This window comes from Dendropsophus ebraccatus, chromosome 6 (assembly GCF_027789765.1).
Source record: "Dendropsophus ebraccatus isolate aDenEbr1 chromosome 6, aDenEbr1.pat, whole genome shotgun sequence".
NCBI classification, from domain to species: Eukaryota; Metazoa; Chordata; class Amphibia; order Anura; family Hylidae; genus Dendropsophus; species Dendropsophus ebraccatus.
Window position 1 is genome coordinate 75,928,753 of NC_091459.1, and position 17,323 is coordinate 75,946,075.

General features: G+C 45.9%; 2 protein-coding genes across 7 annotated transcripts in view; one reads left to right on the forward strand and one right to left on the reverse strand.

The window, feature by feature from the left end:
• The window catches only part of ECT2 (epithelial cell transforming 2), a 79,318-nt gene extending 67,663 nt beyond the window's left edge, over window positions 1-11,655 (reverse strand). For 4 of the 6 annotated variants that reach the window (XM_069975179.1, XM_069975178.1, XM_069975177.1 and 1 more), the window contains exon 1: window positions 11,566-11,649. The gene's annotated coding sequence lies outside the window, so the exon portion shown is untranslated. Of the gene's footprint in view, window positions 1-11,565 lie in introns of all 6 variants that reach the window. The other 2 variants (XM_069975176.1, XM_069975175.1) reach the window with 2 other exon arrangements.
• Window positions 11,656-11,921: 266 nt separating this feature from the next.
• Window positions 11,922-17,323, forward strand: part of NCEH1 (neutral cholesterol ester hydrolase 1) — a 61,243-nt gene continuing 55,841 nt past the window's right edge. The window contains exon 1 of the mRNA XM_069975181.1: window positions 11,922-11,937. Coding sequence (XP_069831282.1) covers window positions 11,923-11,937 — 15 coding nt within the window. The 5' untranslated portion in view covers window position 11,922. The remainder of the gene's footprint in view (window positions 11,938-17,323) is intronic.

The following is a 17,323-nucleotide window of genomic DNA, read 5'->3' on the forward strand; positions in this document are numbered from 1 at the left end:
TGACGACAGATTATCTGCCAAAGATTTAAAGCCAAACCCAGAACAGACTATAATCAGAGAACAGGTCATAAAGGAAAGACTGGATTTCTTCTCTTTTCAAATCCACTCCTGGGTTTGGCTTCAAATCTTTGGCAGCTATTCTGTCAGATCTGTTGGTGGAATAGGGCCTTTAGGAGGGCTGCGGGTTCCAGCACAAATAAAAAGACAGAATTGCGCTACAAGCAGAGCTATTTTGTTCAGTAAATTGTTAAACACCATGCAGGAAAAACGCTGAACACTCCCTATTATAGTCAAAGGGGTCGGTAGGACACCTTCACTGTCCTGCATACAGAAAATCCAGCACACCCTTATTTTATTGTTCTGCTCCTATGGGCAGGATGGAAGCCCCAAAAGGACATATGAACGGGGCCTTTCAATGGCGAACACAGAAACCACTGCGTAGCATCAGCAGTACACTCACATGACAAAGCTCATAACTATGGCTTACCGTCCACACAACCCTAGTGCACATTACTGTGACTCCATTATAATGTATAAGAAATATACGGAAGCAAATGGTAACCTCGAGGGTCTCAGCCGATTTGTCAGACAGCTTTGCACAGTAAAAGGTTAGTGTCATATTCATCTATCTAGCTATCGCTGCCCTTACAGAGACTGGTCTTATGGGAGAAATTCTTTATATATTTCTCAAAGATATGATTGCAGTAAAACGGAATGAAAGGAAAGGGAGCATAATGCTGGATTTTTCTATATTGAGCATTCCTTAGATTACAGTTATGGTGTCATGTTTCACGGCTTCCCCGACGCTACACAGACATGCACAGTACTCAGTATTGAAAACTCACAGCATTTATATTTATTTTCCGCAGAAAATCTGCATGGTACAAATAAACGCAAATAATACCCTGCTGTGGTAATACATTGCCATTGAGTGGCATAGTAATCATTATCGCAGCGGATTTCACAGCCTGAAATCTGCTGCGATACAGTACATGTGAAGGCACCCTTAAACGTATTATGACATAGAACTCTTATATGCTGTTAAATACTCAAGAGATATTGTGTACCCCACTACATAACATAAGGCACAGTGTAGTATGTGAGTACTGATCACTCTCAGCCAGCCAATCTGTAAGGGTGCGTGCACACTACGGAATTGCCGTGTATAACCCGCGGCGTATTCCGTTGCTCGTCCCTGCACGCGGCAGCGCGCTTTTCCGCCGGTGCCATAGACACTGTTCTGTGCACGGGCTGATTACGCGTTCCGTCGAAAGAATTGACATGTCAATTCTTTCGACGGAACGCGTAATCCGCCCGTGCACAGAACAGTGCCTATGGCACCGGCGGAAAAGCGCGCCGCCGCGTGCGGGGACGAGCGACAGAATACGCCGCGGGTTATACGCGGCAATTCCGTAGTGTGCACGCACCCTCACACTGCACATCCTTCTACATACACCACATACTGTCGGGGGACATTTTGTGTGGAGGTTATTCCGACTATCAGTGTAGTAAGGACAACTAGTCGCAATGTAAAATGAATGTACAAACCTCTGTGGCCAATCATTTTATTACAATGTTACAAGACATCACAAGGTGTTCATCCACACCATAGTATCAGTCAAGGGCATTTAACAAATGTATTACTTGTGTAATTTTGCTATGCGGATTGCATGTAGAACATGTTAAAGGGGTACTCCAGCAAAAACATTTCCTTTCAAATTAACTAGTGTCAGAAAAGTCATAGATTTGTAATTTACTTATATACTAATTTAATTAGTAATTTACTATTTTAAAATCTCAAGTTTCCCTATACTTATCAGATGCTGTATGCCCTGCAGGAAGTGGTGCTCTCTGCTGCCACCTCTTTCAGAAACTGTCTAGAGCAGGAGAGGTTTTCTAAGGGGGTTTGCCACTGCTCTGGACAGCTACTGACAGGGACAGAAGGGGGCAGCAGAGAGCACTGTGTCAGACTGGAAAGAAATCACAACTTCCTGCAGGACATACAGCAGATAATAAGTACTGGAATAATAAGTACTGGAAGACTGGAGATTTTTAAATAGAAGTAAATTACAAATCTATATAACTTTTTTAAACCGGTTGATTTAGAAGAAAAATTTCAGCCAAGTACCCCTAGCAATGGCACAATAAGCTGAGGATCCCTAAAATATGTATAAGGTTGTGACTGTTGCCTGTCTGCAAGTAGGAAAAAAGTGCAAACAGTTCACAACCATTGAAATCTGCATGAGTACCTGAATGAAAGCTTTCACTGTATTATGGCAAAGGGCATGAACAGATACTCTAACCATCCAGGCAGATGCAGATTGAACGTTATAGCTTAACCCCTTATTGATAAATGACTGATCTATCCATCACAGGCAGGTACTAGCTTCCAAATAGAGTGCGCTGTCCAGTGTACAGACAAGAGCACAGAAGAGGGAGAATAATATGGAGCTGAGTATAAGTCTGATCTGGCCAAGTAACCACTTATCACAGTCAATAGAGTCTGCAGCATCTCAAGTGTCTTCACAGCCTCCACAACTCAGTGACACCAAGATGCCCTTCTTACATGTATTTATGGTGCAAAAGGACAATCACAAAGCAATAAAACAGTAAAATATACACTGGTGTAACCTGCCCAGAGTGACCAATCAAAGCTCAGCTTTCACCTCCGCTACACCAATGCTTTAAACATGCCGGACTCTTCTGCCAAACGTTGTGGAGTTGACTACCTCTAGTGTTCCTGTGCACAGACAAGACGAGTGCTGCCTTCTTTCTCCCACAGGGCTAGAACCTGACAATGCGGCCACATACAAAGAATTACCTCCCTGAATAGATTTCTTCATTCATATCTTGTGCTGCTGGACTTTGCACTCTATAGTGTACAAGGACATTATCCCAGGGCCCAGCTGTGCAGGGAATAGTCAGGGTCCATTTACACAGAAAGATTATCTGACAGATTATCTGCCAAAGATTTGAAGCCAAAGCCAGAAACAGACTATAAACAGAGAACAGATTATAAAGGAAAGACTGAGATTTCAGCCATTCCTGGCTTTGGCTTCAAATCTTTGGCAGATAATCTGTCAAATAATCTTTCTGTGTAAATGGACCTTAACACAGTTCCACGTAGAGGGGCTCTTACCATTAACACAGTATAGGGCTATGTCCACACAACGTATATTTTCATAAAATCAAGGCCGTTACATAATTACGAAAATATACGTGCCTTTGTTGCCTATGTGATCCCAGCCGGAGGGTACACACACAGTATACGCTCTGGCCGGGATCCCTAGCGGCGCCGCAAACAAATGGCATGTCAGTTTTCTGCAGACGCTATTCATTGAATAGCTGCCACAGAAAACCCTGTCAGTGGCCGCTCGTTCCATAGTGTGCTGTGGCGAGATCTGATGCGGGCGCGCACGGATGCACCCACATCAGAACACTGCGGCCAAAAAGATCATCCGGCCGGTACTGCAGTACCGGCCAAGATGATCTTTTCAGAGAACTAAGTGAACAAGAATATATATATATATATATATATATATATATATATATATACACACACACACACATACACACAATAGAAATCACACAGATAACTTCCAGCTTGACATGTCAATTCTTTGGGTGGACATAAAATCTCTCTGAGCATAGAATGGAGCCTATGGAACAGGCGGAACTTCAAGCGGGGGGCGTGTGCAGGGGAGTGGGGGCAAGCAGCAGAATCCGCCTGAAGCTATCCGTGTGATTTCCATGTTGTGCATATGTCCTAAGACAGCGTATGATCAAAAGAGGGTGTGAACACAGGGGTTCCCTGTGATATCATCTCCCTCCCATCAAATTGGAGCACAGGAGCATTGCAGTCTCATAAATGTCCACGCTGCTCCATTTCAACAGAGGACTCTGGAATCGCTTATCCTGTGAATAAGGGATAACTGTGTATAATAGGACAACCCCTTAAAGGGGTATTCCCCCCAAAATCCGACCGACCTGTGTGTCATCAGGTCATGAATCAGGGTGTGTGTGTCAGCTGCGGAGTTCGGCCACTTCCTGGGCAGTGTGGTGACCTGTGACCTCTGTCTAGCCATGTGCATCCTCCCTCCTCAGCCTCCCCTTGCAGCGTCCCTGCCTCAGCTGTAAGCTGGATGATTCTTCTCTCTCCTCTGTCTAGCTCTGTATCCTTCCTCCCATTTACTTCTCTCCCTACCTTTAATATATCAGGTCACACAGTTTCTGATTTGGACTGATAGCAGCTTGCTGGGACCTGTAGTTCTACAGAAGCTCTGTGACCTCATATATTGTGTAGAACTACAGGTCCCAGTAAGCTGCTATCCATCCACATCACAATATAATCAGGTCACAGCGCTTCTGTAGAACTACAGTTCCCAGCAAGCAGCAGGAAGCAATGCATGATGGGAAATGTAGTTTCCTGGCCAGCACCATCTTGCATGTATATATCGGCTTTTTGAAGAAGAAAAAACTTTTCCTCAGGAACAGCAGCAGCTACAAAGACGGGAGACGGCTCAAAATACTCAGGGGGACTTTGTGAGTAAGACCAGCTAGGTTTGGAAGCATTTCATTTTTTTATCTCTTGGGGGGAATACCCCTTTAACTAAGCACTCCCAAAACATTTTTGGGTCTTGTGATGTGATCTGGGTCATGTGACCTGATCAGCCATTATCTTGACTTACGGTCAAACTGCATTTTCTACCTTTCAAAGCTGATTTATATCCTGTGTGCATCAGCACAGCACCACAAAGCTGGCCAATAATCCTCATCTCTACATCTATACAAATAAATTAAATACTGGCCAATTAGCTGCATAACATAAGAAAGAAAAATCAGCTTTTTTAAAGCGATACTCCGGGTGAAAATGCAGAGAGTGGCAGGGAATAATCAAATAGTTCTACTAACCCGTCCCCCTGCAGTGCAGCATGACCATTCCAGTTTCTCCGCCAGGCCCCCGAAGCCTACGATCTGGTGGCATCACAGCCCTGACTGATAAATGCCCATCCTGCCAGTCAGTGAGCGAGGCCGGACACCTCTGCAGTCACTGACTGGATGAATGGGTATTTCCTGTGGGGTGGTGACCAAACAGGAACTTGGGTGATTTGAGAATCGGGATGGTGAAAGGGAGCTGCTGCTGGGGGCACAGAGAAGGGAAGCAGGACATCTTTATTATTGCCACACTCAGGTTTTTCACTGGTGCCCGAAGTAACCCTTCCCTAACTTGGCTTGTCACTGGGACATGGTAGTATTGTTGTACAGTGTTAGCCATAGAAATCAGTAGAATAGAGAAGAAATCAGACAATACCTTTTGGAGGCGTTCACGCCTCACAAGCTTTAGTTTATTGACCTGTTGTAAATAGACGCTGTGTATATTGCATTTTGTTATTTCTAAAGTTTCCTAAAATCCATTGATGATCTCTGTCTAGTGTGTATATAAGTCTGTGATTTTTTCAGTTTTGTATTACATCACGTCTGACGAAGGGAGCTAGACTCTCGAAAGCTTAGAATCAAATATACTCAGCCTCCAAAAGGTATGGCCTGATTTTGTCTCTATTCTACTGGGACATGGTGGAAAAAGGCTGGAAACACAAAGAATAGGCGCTCCCTGGGTGAATCAGTAGCAGGAAATATAAGGTATAAGGGGTGATGGATGTGCTCACCTGGACAGGTTGTACTAAGAGCACAACACCTTTATGCGCATGGTAGTGATGGAGATCTAGATACTGCCGCTCCGGGGAACAAAGACGGGGTGCCTCACGTCAAAGGTATCAGGAAATGTAGAGTCGTGCAGATGGAGTATTGTATCGCAAAGAGTATACACTTAATTAACCAGGAAACGGAGTCTTCGTTGGCGCAGGGAGATCTCAGGACACGTAGGTATTGGTAAAGTTGTTTTATTGCATAACGGCAATGCGTTTCTAGGCTACAATGCCTCTTTATCAAGCCAAAATGATATGCATGCATACAGAAATAACATGGGGGTATTTAACATGAAAGGACGCGCCAAAAAATGCCCGAGGGGGGCGGAACTGACTGTCAGGAGGCGGTTTCAATTGACACAAATAATTGTAAAAACAAAAGTAAAATATACATGACAAAGACTTCTAGATTAAAACAACTTAAAAATATGAGAATGCAATAGATCTTTCAAGACAGATCAGTATTGTATTTTATATATATATCGGCTAAGGGTGATCACATGACTCATGTGATAGTCATGTGATCAAATCATAATCGAGTAGGCATATATAATGATTCCGTGCATCAAAAGGTTGTAAACATTATGTATTAACTTGCAGTGGATACAGAAACTCTAAACATAATGAATCAGTATAAAAAACTCTAAACATAGTAGCGGCTTCTTTATGCCGCTGGCGCATGCGTAGTAGTGTGGAGAGCGGCTCATAGTGTGAAGAGCGGCGCATCAAAAGGTTATGTTTGTAGACACTAAGTATTAACTTGCAGTGGATACAGAAACTCTAAACATAATGAATCAATAAAAATTAAAAAATAAACTCTAAACATAGTAGCGGCAAACAAAGTGCATCTGTACCGCTCCGAGACAGAAGGAAGCTCGCCTCGTTGTTGTGAGAAGCAAAAACACCAAGAACAGCTTCACGATCCAGGGTAATGGGTAGGTAGTAAATGATATAGAAGTTTTATTAAGGGATAAAATAAAACTTATATATCATTCACTACATACCCATTACCCTGGATCGTGAAGCTGTTCTTGGTGTTTTTGCTTCTCTCTGTCTCGGAGCGGTACAGATGCACTTTGTTTGCCGCTACTATGTTTATAGAGTTTTTTGTTTTTGTTTTTTTATTTTATTTTTATTGATTCATTATGTTTAGAGTTTCTGTATCCACTGCAAGTTAATACATAATGTTTACAACCTTTTGATGCACGGAATCATTATATATGCCTACTTGATTATGATCTGATCACATGACGATCACATGACAGTCATGTGATCACCCTTAGCCGATATATATATAAAATACAATACTGATCTGTCTTGAAAGATCTATTGCATTCTCATATTTTTAAATTGTTTTAATCTAGAAGTCTTTGTCATGTATATTTTACTTTTGTTTTTACAATTATTTGTGTCAATTCAGACCGCCTCCTGACAGTCAGTTCCGCCCCCCTCGGTCAGTTTTTTGGCGCGTCCTTTCATGTTAAATACCCCCATGTTATTTCTGTATGCATGCATATCATTTTGGCTTGATAAAGAAGCATTGTAGCCTAGAAACGCGTTGCAGTTATGCAATAAAACAACTTTTCCAATACCTACGTGTCCTGAGATCTCCCTGCGCCAACGAAGACTCCTTTTCCTGGTTAAGTAAGTGTATACTCTTTGCGATACACTACTCCATCTGCACGACTCTACTGGGACATGGTAGACGTTTTGATGGGTGGGGGTGTCACTGCTGAGACTTCTAATGAGCAGAACGCGGTGGGTAGGGGAGAAGCATGCTTTACTTCCCTGCTGTCAACCTTTTCAGCTCAGACAGCCCCATTAGATTATAATGGAGCTGCTTGATGAAAATTGTTGAGGACTAGGGGAGTGAGATGTGTTACTGCCCACTTGTCCTCAAAGTTGTATGGCAGTGCCCATTTAGGGTTTGTGAAAAGTGTGCCGATACTGCTGGAAACCATACAAACAAGTATTGTCTTGTCCCCCAAAAGTAATACAAAATTACCAATATACACTTATTATGGGAAATGCACATAAAGGGCTTTTTTTCCCTGCACTTACTACTGCATTAAGGCTTCACTTCCTAGATAACATGGTGATGTCACGACCCGACTCCCAGAGCTGTGCGGGCTGCTGGAGAGGATGATGGCAGAGGGATGCTCAGTGTCCCTCCAGTGCCCTGTGTCCCTCAGTGTCCCCCTGCCATCATCCTCTCCATCAGCCACAGCCCGCACAGCTCTGGAAGTAGGGTCGTGACATCACCATTTTATCCAGGAAGTGAAGCCTTGATACAGTAGTAAATGCAGGGAAAAAAAGCACTTTATAAGCATTTCCTGTAATAAGTGTATATTGGTGATTTGTCTAACTTTTGGGGGGCAATACAATACTTTAATAAAAATTGTCGCCTGACTTCTCCTTTAATCTGCTCAGCTGTTCCTCCCCTATAGTATGCTGCATTTGGAAAGTGACAGGTTCCCTTAGACTGTTGTAGTTGCCTTCATTGGAGGATCCTGGGGGTGGCAGTAGTCACACCCCCAATAATAACCTTACTGTATACCTTAGCAACATTAAAGGGGTATGAAAATCGTTTTCTTTCAAATCAACTGGTGTCAAAAAGTTGTTAAGATATGTAATTTTCTTCTATTTAAAAATCTCAAGTCTTTCTGTAATTATCGGCAGAAACTGTCCAGAGCAGGAGAGGTTTTCTATGGGGATTTGCTACTGCTCTGGGCAGTTCCTGTCTGGGTCAGAAGTGGCAGCAGAGAGCACTGTGTCAGCCTGAAAAGACAACAACATTTCCTGCAGAACATACAGTAGCTGAAAAGTATGGGAAGACTTGCGGCTTTTAAATAGAAGTAAATCTCAAACCTTTTTGAAAGTAGTTGATTTGAATGAAAAACATTTTTTGCCGGAGTGCCACTTTAACCTCTTAAGGACATATGACGTACCGGTACGTCATATGTCCGCACTTGCACTTCAAAGCAGGGCCGCGCGGCGGCCCCGATTTGATGTGCCGCGATCCCGGGTGCCGCGAGTAGCCCGGGACCGCTGCTATTAGCGGGCACGGTCTGATCGCCGTGCCCGCTAATTAGCTAATCGGAGGCAGCTGGGGTCTAGTGGGGGAGATCGCTCCTCCGGGACCTTGTCCCGGAGGAGCGATCTCCGTTACTGATGCCGGCCGGGGACGCGTCCAAGATGGCGCCGTCCTCGGCTCGGCACTCGTTCGTTTTCGGCTGCAGCAGCCGAAAGCAAACGAGTGCCGATCTCATGGATCTCTGCAGCATATCTATGCTGCAGAGATCTCAATGAGAGATCCAAGTATATATACTAGAAGTCCCCCAGGGGGGCTTCTAGTATATGTGTAAAAAAAAAAAAAAAATAAAGTGTTGTTAATAGTAAAAAGCCCCCTCCCCTAATAAAAGTCTGAATCACCCCCCTTTTCCCAGGTTTTAAATAAAAGTAAACAAATAAATAAATAAACATGTTTGGTATCGCCGCGTGCGTAATCGCCCGAACTATTAATCACATTCCTGATCTCGTACGGTAAACGGCGTCAGCGCAAAAAAATCCCAAAGTGCAACATTGCGCATTTTTGGTCGCATCAAATCCAGAAAAAATGTAATAAAAAGCGATCAAAAAGACGTATATGGGCAATCAAGGTACCGATAGAAAGAACGCATCATGGCGCAAAAAATGACACCTGACACAGCCCCATAGACCAAAGGATAAAAGCGCTATAATCCTGGGAATGGAGCGGTTTTAAGGAACGTATATTGGTTAACAACGGTTTGAATTTTTTACAGGCCATCAGATACAATATAAGTTATACATGTTATATATCGTTTTAATCGTAACGACTTGAGGAACATGCATAACAAGTCAGTTTTACCCCAGGGCGAATGGCGTAAAAACACATTTCCCCCAAATAAAAGAAATGCGTTTTTTTTTTCAATTTCACCACACTTTGAATTTTTTTCTGGTTTCGCAGTGTACTTTATGCAAAAATTCAGCCTGTAATTGCAAAGTACAATTAGTGACGCAAAAAAAAAGGGCTCATGTGGGTTTCTAGGTGGAAAAATGCAAGTGCTATGGCCTTTTAAACACAAGGAGGAAAAACCGAAAACATAAAAACGAAAATGGGCCACGTCCTTAAAGGGTTAAAAGAAAAAAAAAAAGTTACAGTTCACTGACAGCAAGCAGAGATCCTGTAAAATAGTGTGAAACTAAAACATACAGCATATATAACCAACATGAGCAGTATACTGTATTGCTATAGCCTATACGTACCATAGCTATAAGCAGTACACACAGCTCCATCACACTGCGGGCACACTACACACACAGCTCCATCACACTGCCGGCACACTACACACACAGCTCCATCACACTGCCGGCACACTACACACACACTGCCGGCACACTACACACACAGCTCCATCACACTACACACACAGCTCCATCACACTACACACACAGCTCCATCACACTACACACACAGCTCCATCACACTACACACACAGCTCCATCACACTACACACACAGCTCCATCACACTACACACACAGCTCCATCACACTACACACACAGCTCCATCACACTACACACACAGCTCCATCACACTACACACACAGCTCCATCACACTACACACACAGCTCCATCACACTACACACACAGCTCCATCACACTACACACACAGCTCCATCACACTACACACACAGCTCCATCACACTACACACACAGCTCCATCACACTACACACACAGCTCCATCACACTACACACACAGCTCCATCACACTACACACACAGCTCCATCACACTACACACACAGCTCCATCACACTGCGGGCACACTACACACACAGCTCCATCACACTGCGGGCACACTACACACACAGCTCCATCACACTGCGGGCACACTACACACAGCTCCATCACACTGCGGGCACACTACACACACAGCTCCATCACACTGCGGGCACACTACACACACACAGCTCCATCACACTGCGGGCACACTACACACACACAGCTCCATCACACTGCGGGCACACTACACACACAGCTCCATCACACTGCGGGCAAACTACACACACAGCTCCATCACACTGCGGGCACACTACACACACAGCTCCATCACACTGCGGGCACACTACACACACAGCTCCATCACACTGCGGGCACACTACACACACAGCTCCATCACACTGCGGGCACACTACACACACAGCTCCATCACACTGCGGGCACACTACACACACAGCTCCATCACACTGCGGGCACACTACACACACAGCTCCATCACACTGCGGGCACACTACACACACAGCTCCATCACACTGCGGGCACACTACACACACAGCTCCATCACACTGCGGGCACACTACACACACAGCTCCATCACACTGCCGGCACACTACACACACAGCTCCATCACACTGCCGGCACACTACACACACAGCTCCATCACACTGCCGGCACACTACACACACAGCTCCATCACACTGCGGGCACACTACACACACAGCTCCATCACACTGCGGGCACACTACACACACAGCTCCATCACACTGCGGGCACACTACACACACAGCTCCATCACACTGCGGGCACACTACACACACAGCTCCATCACACTGCGGGCACACTACACACACAGCTCCATCACACTGCGGGCACACTACACACACAGCTCCATCACACTACACACACAGCTCCATCACACTGCGGGCACACTACACACACAGCTCCATCACACTGCGGGCACACTACACACACTGCGGGCACACTACACACACAGCTCCATCACACTGCTGTCACCAAGCCTTTACCCGCCGCTTCCCCTCCCCGGTTTAGGGCATTACCACAGGAAGCTTTGAGTCCGCTCACATGTAGTTACCCGTCAGAGGACTGCGGCACGGGCGGGAGCGCCAGGACCACACTACAGCCGGGAGCGCCAGGACCACACTACAGCCGGCAGGTGCCACTCATCCAGCACACGGCTACACCGGCGGCCATCAACCGTATTCAAATCTCGAGCCAAAACATAAGCCCTCCTCTGATTGGTCGAAGGATGCAGGTTGTCATCCAGACTGTCATTGGGTAATACAAAACGTGACGGCGCTATTGCGTTCTGTGGTTGGCTGCGACGTCCCCCACCTGGTCTCAGAGGATGCCGTCATCCGTGTTCTGATTGGTCTCTCGTAAGTTTGAATGATTGGATGATAACGGACTCGGTAAAGAATAGACTGTCTGGTGACGTACTTAGTGAAGCGCCGCCCGATTGGTAGACTTTGTTTACTTCCTCTTGCTGTCTGGCGTGACTTCCATATGCTGGGAAGGAGAGCGTCAGTCTTGCTGTCTTCTAGTGGCTGCGGGCGTGATAGGCTGGGACTTGACTTAGTGAACAGCCCGGGGCCTATGATAAAGTTAATCCGCCCCTGAGTGTAGTGTATTACGCCTGTGGTGCTAAGGGATCTGTAACATCCTAAAAGTAATGAACATTATTTCCAATGAAGAATAAGATTTTAAAAAGGACCTGTCACCCCCGATGCCGGGGTGACAGGCTCCCAACCCCCGCTAGAGCACTTTATACGTACCTGATCCTGCTTCTTGATTCGGTCGGGTGACAGAGATATCAGCGCTCAGGCCCGGCGCGCGCTCCTCAGATGAGTCCAACTCATAGAGAATGACTGGTGAGTCCGACGTTCCGTCATTCTCTATGAGCGTTGGACTTATCTCAGGAGCGCACACGCCAGGCCTGGGCGCTGATATCTCCGTCACCCGACCGAATCAAGAAGCGGGATCAGGTACGTATAAGGTGCTTTAGCGGGGGGTCGGGAGCCTGTCACCCTGGCTTGGGGGGGGTGACAGGTTCCCTTTAGGGTGCGTTCGCACCTACAAGATCTGCAGCAGATTTGATGCTGTGTTCAGTTATTTAAATGAAATCTGCTGCAGAAAATCAGCTGCAGATCCTTTAGGTGTGAACGCACCATTAATTAGTTTTATAAGTTTCATAGAAGTAGTGAAATGAGAGTATATTCCATATACACCGATGTGTGATACCTTACCTGTGCCAGATACACTCAGAATGAACAGGATATATCTGTAGAGTATAGTAGATTGTATATACCATAGAAACATATGTATATATATATATATATATATATATATATATATATATATATATATATATAATATCCTGTTTATTCTATCTAGCACAGGAGAAGTATCACGCATCTGTGTTAATGGAATATGCCCTCCAGTGTGACACCTGTCCTGATCACCCCGGCCTCTGCATACTGGATCGCTTCAAGGCGCACCACACGTCATTGGAGTTCTACATTATCTAAATTCTGTCCCTTATTCCTATTTCAGGGGTCACATTGATTCAGGGATTATTCTGATCGCCATTATGGAGTCAGGAAGGAATTTTTTCCCAGTGATGAGGCTACTGTCGTCTGCCTTACGAGGTTATGTTTTTGCCTTTCTCTGGATCAACACAGGTTGAATTAGATGGACACCTGACATTTTCAACCTTATAAACTAATAATTGGCATAATACCCCCAAATAAATTAAAATTGTCCCTTTTCCCCAGCTAAATAGGTATGGCCGCCATTCCCATTAGAGGATGCTATGTTGCATTTACAAAGCCTCTGTGCTTCCAGGACAGTAGAAACCCCCCACAAGTGACCCCATTCTGGAAACTAAACCCCATAAGGAATCTAACAAGGGGGGCAGCGGGGATATGGCCCCCTTGTGATGGGCACGTTTGTGCTGTGAAAATGAAAAAAAAAATGGTGTTTTTCATTTTCACAGCACATGTTCTACATATGTGCCCGTCACCAGTGGGGTCCACATGCTCACTGCACCCCTTGTTAGATTCCTTGGGGGGTGTAGTTTCCAAAATGGTCACTTGTGGGGGGGTTTCTACTGTCCTGGCAGCACAGGGGCTTTGAAAAAGCGACATGGCCTCCTTCCTTCGTTCAAGCCTCTAAATGGCACTCTGTCCCTTTGGTGGCTTGCCCTGTGCCCATTATGTCCACATGTGGGGTATTTTCGTACTCAGGGGTAATTACCCTTCACCCTTTGCATTTATATCCTCTTTTAACCCCTTGCAGAAATGAAGAAAATCAGGGCTAGACCAACATTTAATTGTTACACTAAATCATTGATCTAGTCTTGATTTTTTTCATTTTCACAAGGGGTTTAAAGATTTAAAAAAAAACTAAATGTGTAGAGCAATTTACCACAAGTAGGGAAATAGCCCACATGTGGACATAAGGCGCATTTCAGGCGCACAACGAGCCTCCAAAGGGAAGGAGCGCCATTTGGCTTTTGGAGGCTGGATTTGGCTGGAATGACAGTTGAAACCCCACAAGTGACCCTATTATAGAAACTACACCCCACAAGGAATGTAACAACGGGTGAGGATTTAGACCCCACTGGTGACTGGCACATAAGTGGAACAATGTGCCGTCAAAATGAAATATAACATTTTCCAGTGAATCTCCCTTCATGATAGCACCATGATTGGAGGTTGCTCCACTGGTCTCTGTAGGGACAGGATACAGAAGAGTATAAAAGCCCCTCCCCCAAGCCCCTCCCCAGTGTTTTTACTGTCAGAGGAAAGGATGCAGAAGAATCCACTCATGTGGATCCATTGACCCTGGTTACCGGAAAAGTGTGGATCGAATGGGGTCATCTGGGCCTCCTTCCTTCCTGATCATGCTGCAGCAGGCAGTGCAGCCTCTGGTGATCTCCTGGGCTTTGGTACAGTCCAAGGAGTCCTGGGTATAAGAAAACCCAGAAGGGGATCGATCGGGGTCATCCGGGCCTCCTTCCTTCCTGACCATGCTGCAGCAGTCAGTGCAGCCTCTGGTGATCCCCTGGGCTTTGGTACAGTCCAAGGAGTCCTGGGTATAAGAAAACCCAGCAGGGGATCAATCGGGGTCATCCGGGCCTCCTTCCTTCCTGATCATGCTGCAGCAGGCAGTGCAGCCTCTGGTGATCCCCTGGGCTTTGGTACAGTCCAAGGAGTCCTGGGTATAAGAAAACCCAGCAGGGGATCGATCGGGGTCATCCGGGCCTCCTTCCTTCCTGACCATGCTGCAGCAGTCAGTGCAGCCTCTGGTGATCCCCTGGGCTTCGGTACAGTCCAGGGGGTCCTGGGTATAAGAAAACCCAGAAAAAATACACCCCCAGGCAGCAGCAGCTCCTCTCCACGCTGTGTTGTACGACGAGCTGCAGGGGGATGCCTCCTGCTGAGGAGCATCATTGGCATTCCAACCAGCTTGGGAACGCCAGAGGATGGAGTAATGTCAGGTGACTCAGTTCCAGGGGAACCTGGACGTGAGGTTGGTCACAACTGACTGTGTTCCTGATCAATGTGGAGGACGTGCAGGTCCTCTTAAAATTGGATTCCTACAGCTCCTCTGTCACCGTGTCTCCTCTGTATGCTGCCAGCATAGACTCAAGCCAGCGGTCTGAATTCACAGTTCCCTTGGCAGCGCCTGGTGCAGTGAGTAGGGCTTTTTAGCCCAAGTATATGGTCATGTTAACTTATATATTTGTATGGTAGAATAAGGCCAAAAGTCTAACTCTAGGTTAAGTTCTAAAGGTCTGTAATACCTGCTCAGTAGTTTCATACATAAAACAATTGTGTGAATCAGGTGTTGACCTAGTATTGGGGAAGAAAATTCCCTAAGGGTACAAACACACACACCGTATACGCAGCTTATTTACTGCTGCGATACGCAGCAGATTAGATCTAAATACCTGAACACAGCATCGAATCTGAACCACCAAGTCTGCTGCAGATCTGCTGCGTATACGGTGTGTGTGTGTTTGTACCCTAATGCTGGGTTTACATGTAGCGATAATTGGCCCGATCGAACAATTAACGATTTCGAAGTAACGATTTGTTTTTTTATAACGATCAGCATTTACACGAAACAATATATTGTACGGAAAAATCGTTTTGCAATCACTTAAGTCTATCTTGCACATAGGTTAAATCGGTGAACGACTGTTTACGCGGAACGATCTGCGAATTTTTTGCGAATGACCAACAACGATTTTAGAACATGTAAGATCAAAATGAACGATTTCTCGCTCGTCGCTTGATCGTTCGCTGCGTTTACACGTATGATTATGCTGTGATACGCAGCAAATTAGATCTAAATAATGCTGCGTTTACACGAAACGATAATTGGCCCGATGGTACGATTAACGATGTCGGAGTAACAATTTTTTTTCATAACGATCAGCGTTTAGACGGTACGATATATCGTACGCAAAAAACGTTTTGCTATCGCGCGCGCAGCCCGGCCCCCCGCTCGCAGCCTGGCCCTCCGCTCGCAGCCCGGTCCGCTGCTAATCCGCAGCCTGGCCCCACGGTAAACCATCGCCCCCCCCGCCAGTCCAATCAGTGCTCCTCTGGGTGGCGATCGGAGCGGCGGGGGTGGCGATCAGAGCGGCGGGGGTGGCGATCGAGCCGGCGCAGGGGGCTGCGGATGAGCGGGGGGCCGGGCTGCGAGCTGGCGGCCGGACTATCGCGCGACGACTGTTTAAATGGAACGATCGGTAAATTTTTTACGAACGACGATTTGATAACATGTTGAAAGATCAAAATTAACGATTTATCGTTCGTCGTTTGATCGTTTGCTGCGTTTACACATACGATTATCGTTCGAATTCGATCATTATCGCGCAAATTCGCACGATAATCGTTACGTGTAAACGCACCATAACTGAACACAGCATCAAATCTGCACCATCAGATCTGCTGCATATACAGTGTGTGTGTTTGTACCCTAAGGGTAGCTTCACACATACCGTATCGCTGCATTTTTATCGCTGCGTTTTTGGTGCGATTTTTACATGCAAGTTTTGATTGTCACATGAAAATCATGTGAAAATCAAAACGCGCATGTAAAAAACGCACCAAAAACGCACCACAAACGCAGCGATAAATACGCAGCGATACGGTACATGTGAAAGCACCCTTAAGTAGTTTTAACAAATGTATGCTGCCCAGCAAAAGCAAAATGGAGACAGTACTCCATCAGTTGCCTGATTCCTTCCGATCTCCTTCATAGTGTCTGTAGTCCTGAAGGATATCTATTATCACATACATATTCCAACAACACTGAAAATATCTGATCTGTATTGGGGGTGAAGGAGAATCTGTCACTTTCAGTTCAGTGCTTACTATTTAGAATATCCCCAGCTCTGAAGATAGTTATACAGTTAGTGGGAGAGATGCTCATCTTGCACTGTTTTTCAGACTTTCTAAGGCTGCATTCCCACCTTCCGTGATCCTGACGGATCACGGACGTGGAATGCATGTACCGGAGTCCCCCCGCGCCCGGACAGCATCTGTAATTAGATGCTGGGAGCGGGGGAGACTGTATTTATAAGCGCCGCGCTGTAGTAACAGCACCGCGCGGCTGATTCATTACAGCGCGGCGCTTTTGAATACAGTCTCCCCCGCTCCCAGCATCTAATTACAGATGCTGTCCGGGTGCGGGGGGACTCCGGTACATGCATTCCACGTCCGTGATCCGTCAGGATCACGGCACGTGGGAATGCAGCCTTAGGCTCAGTCTTCCCTGAATTGG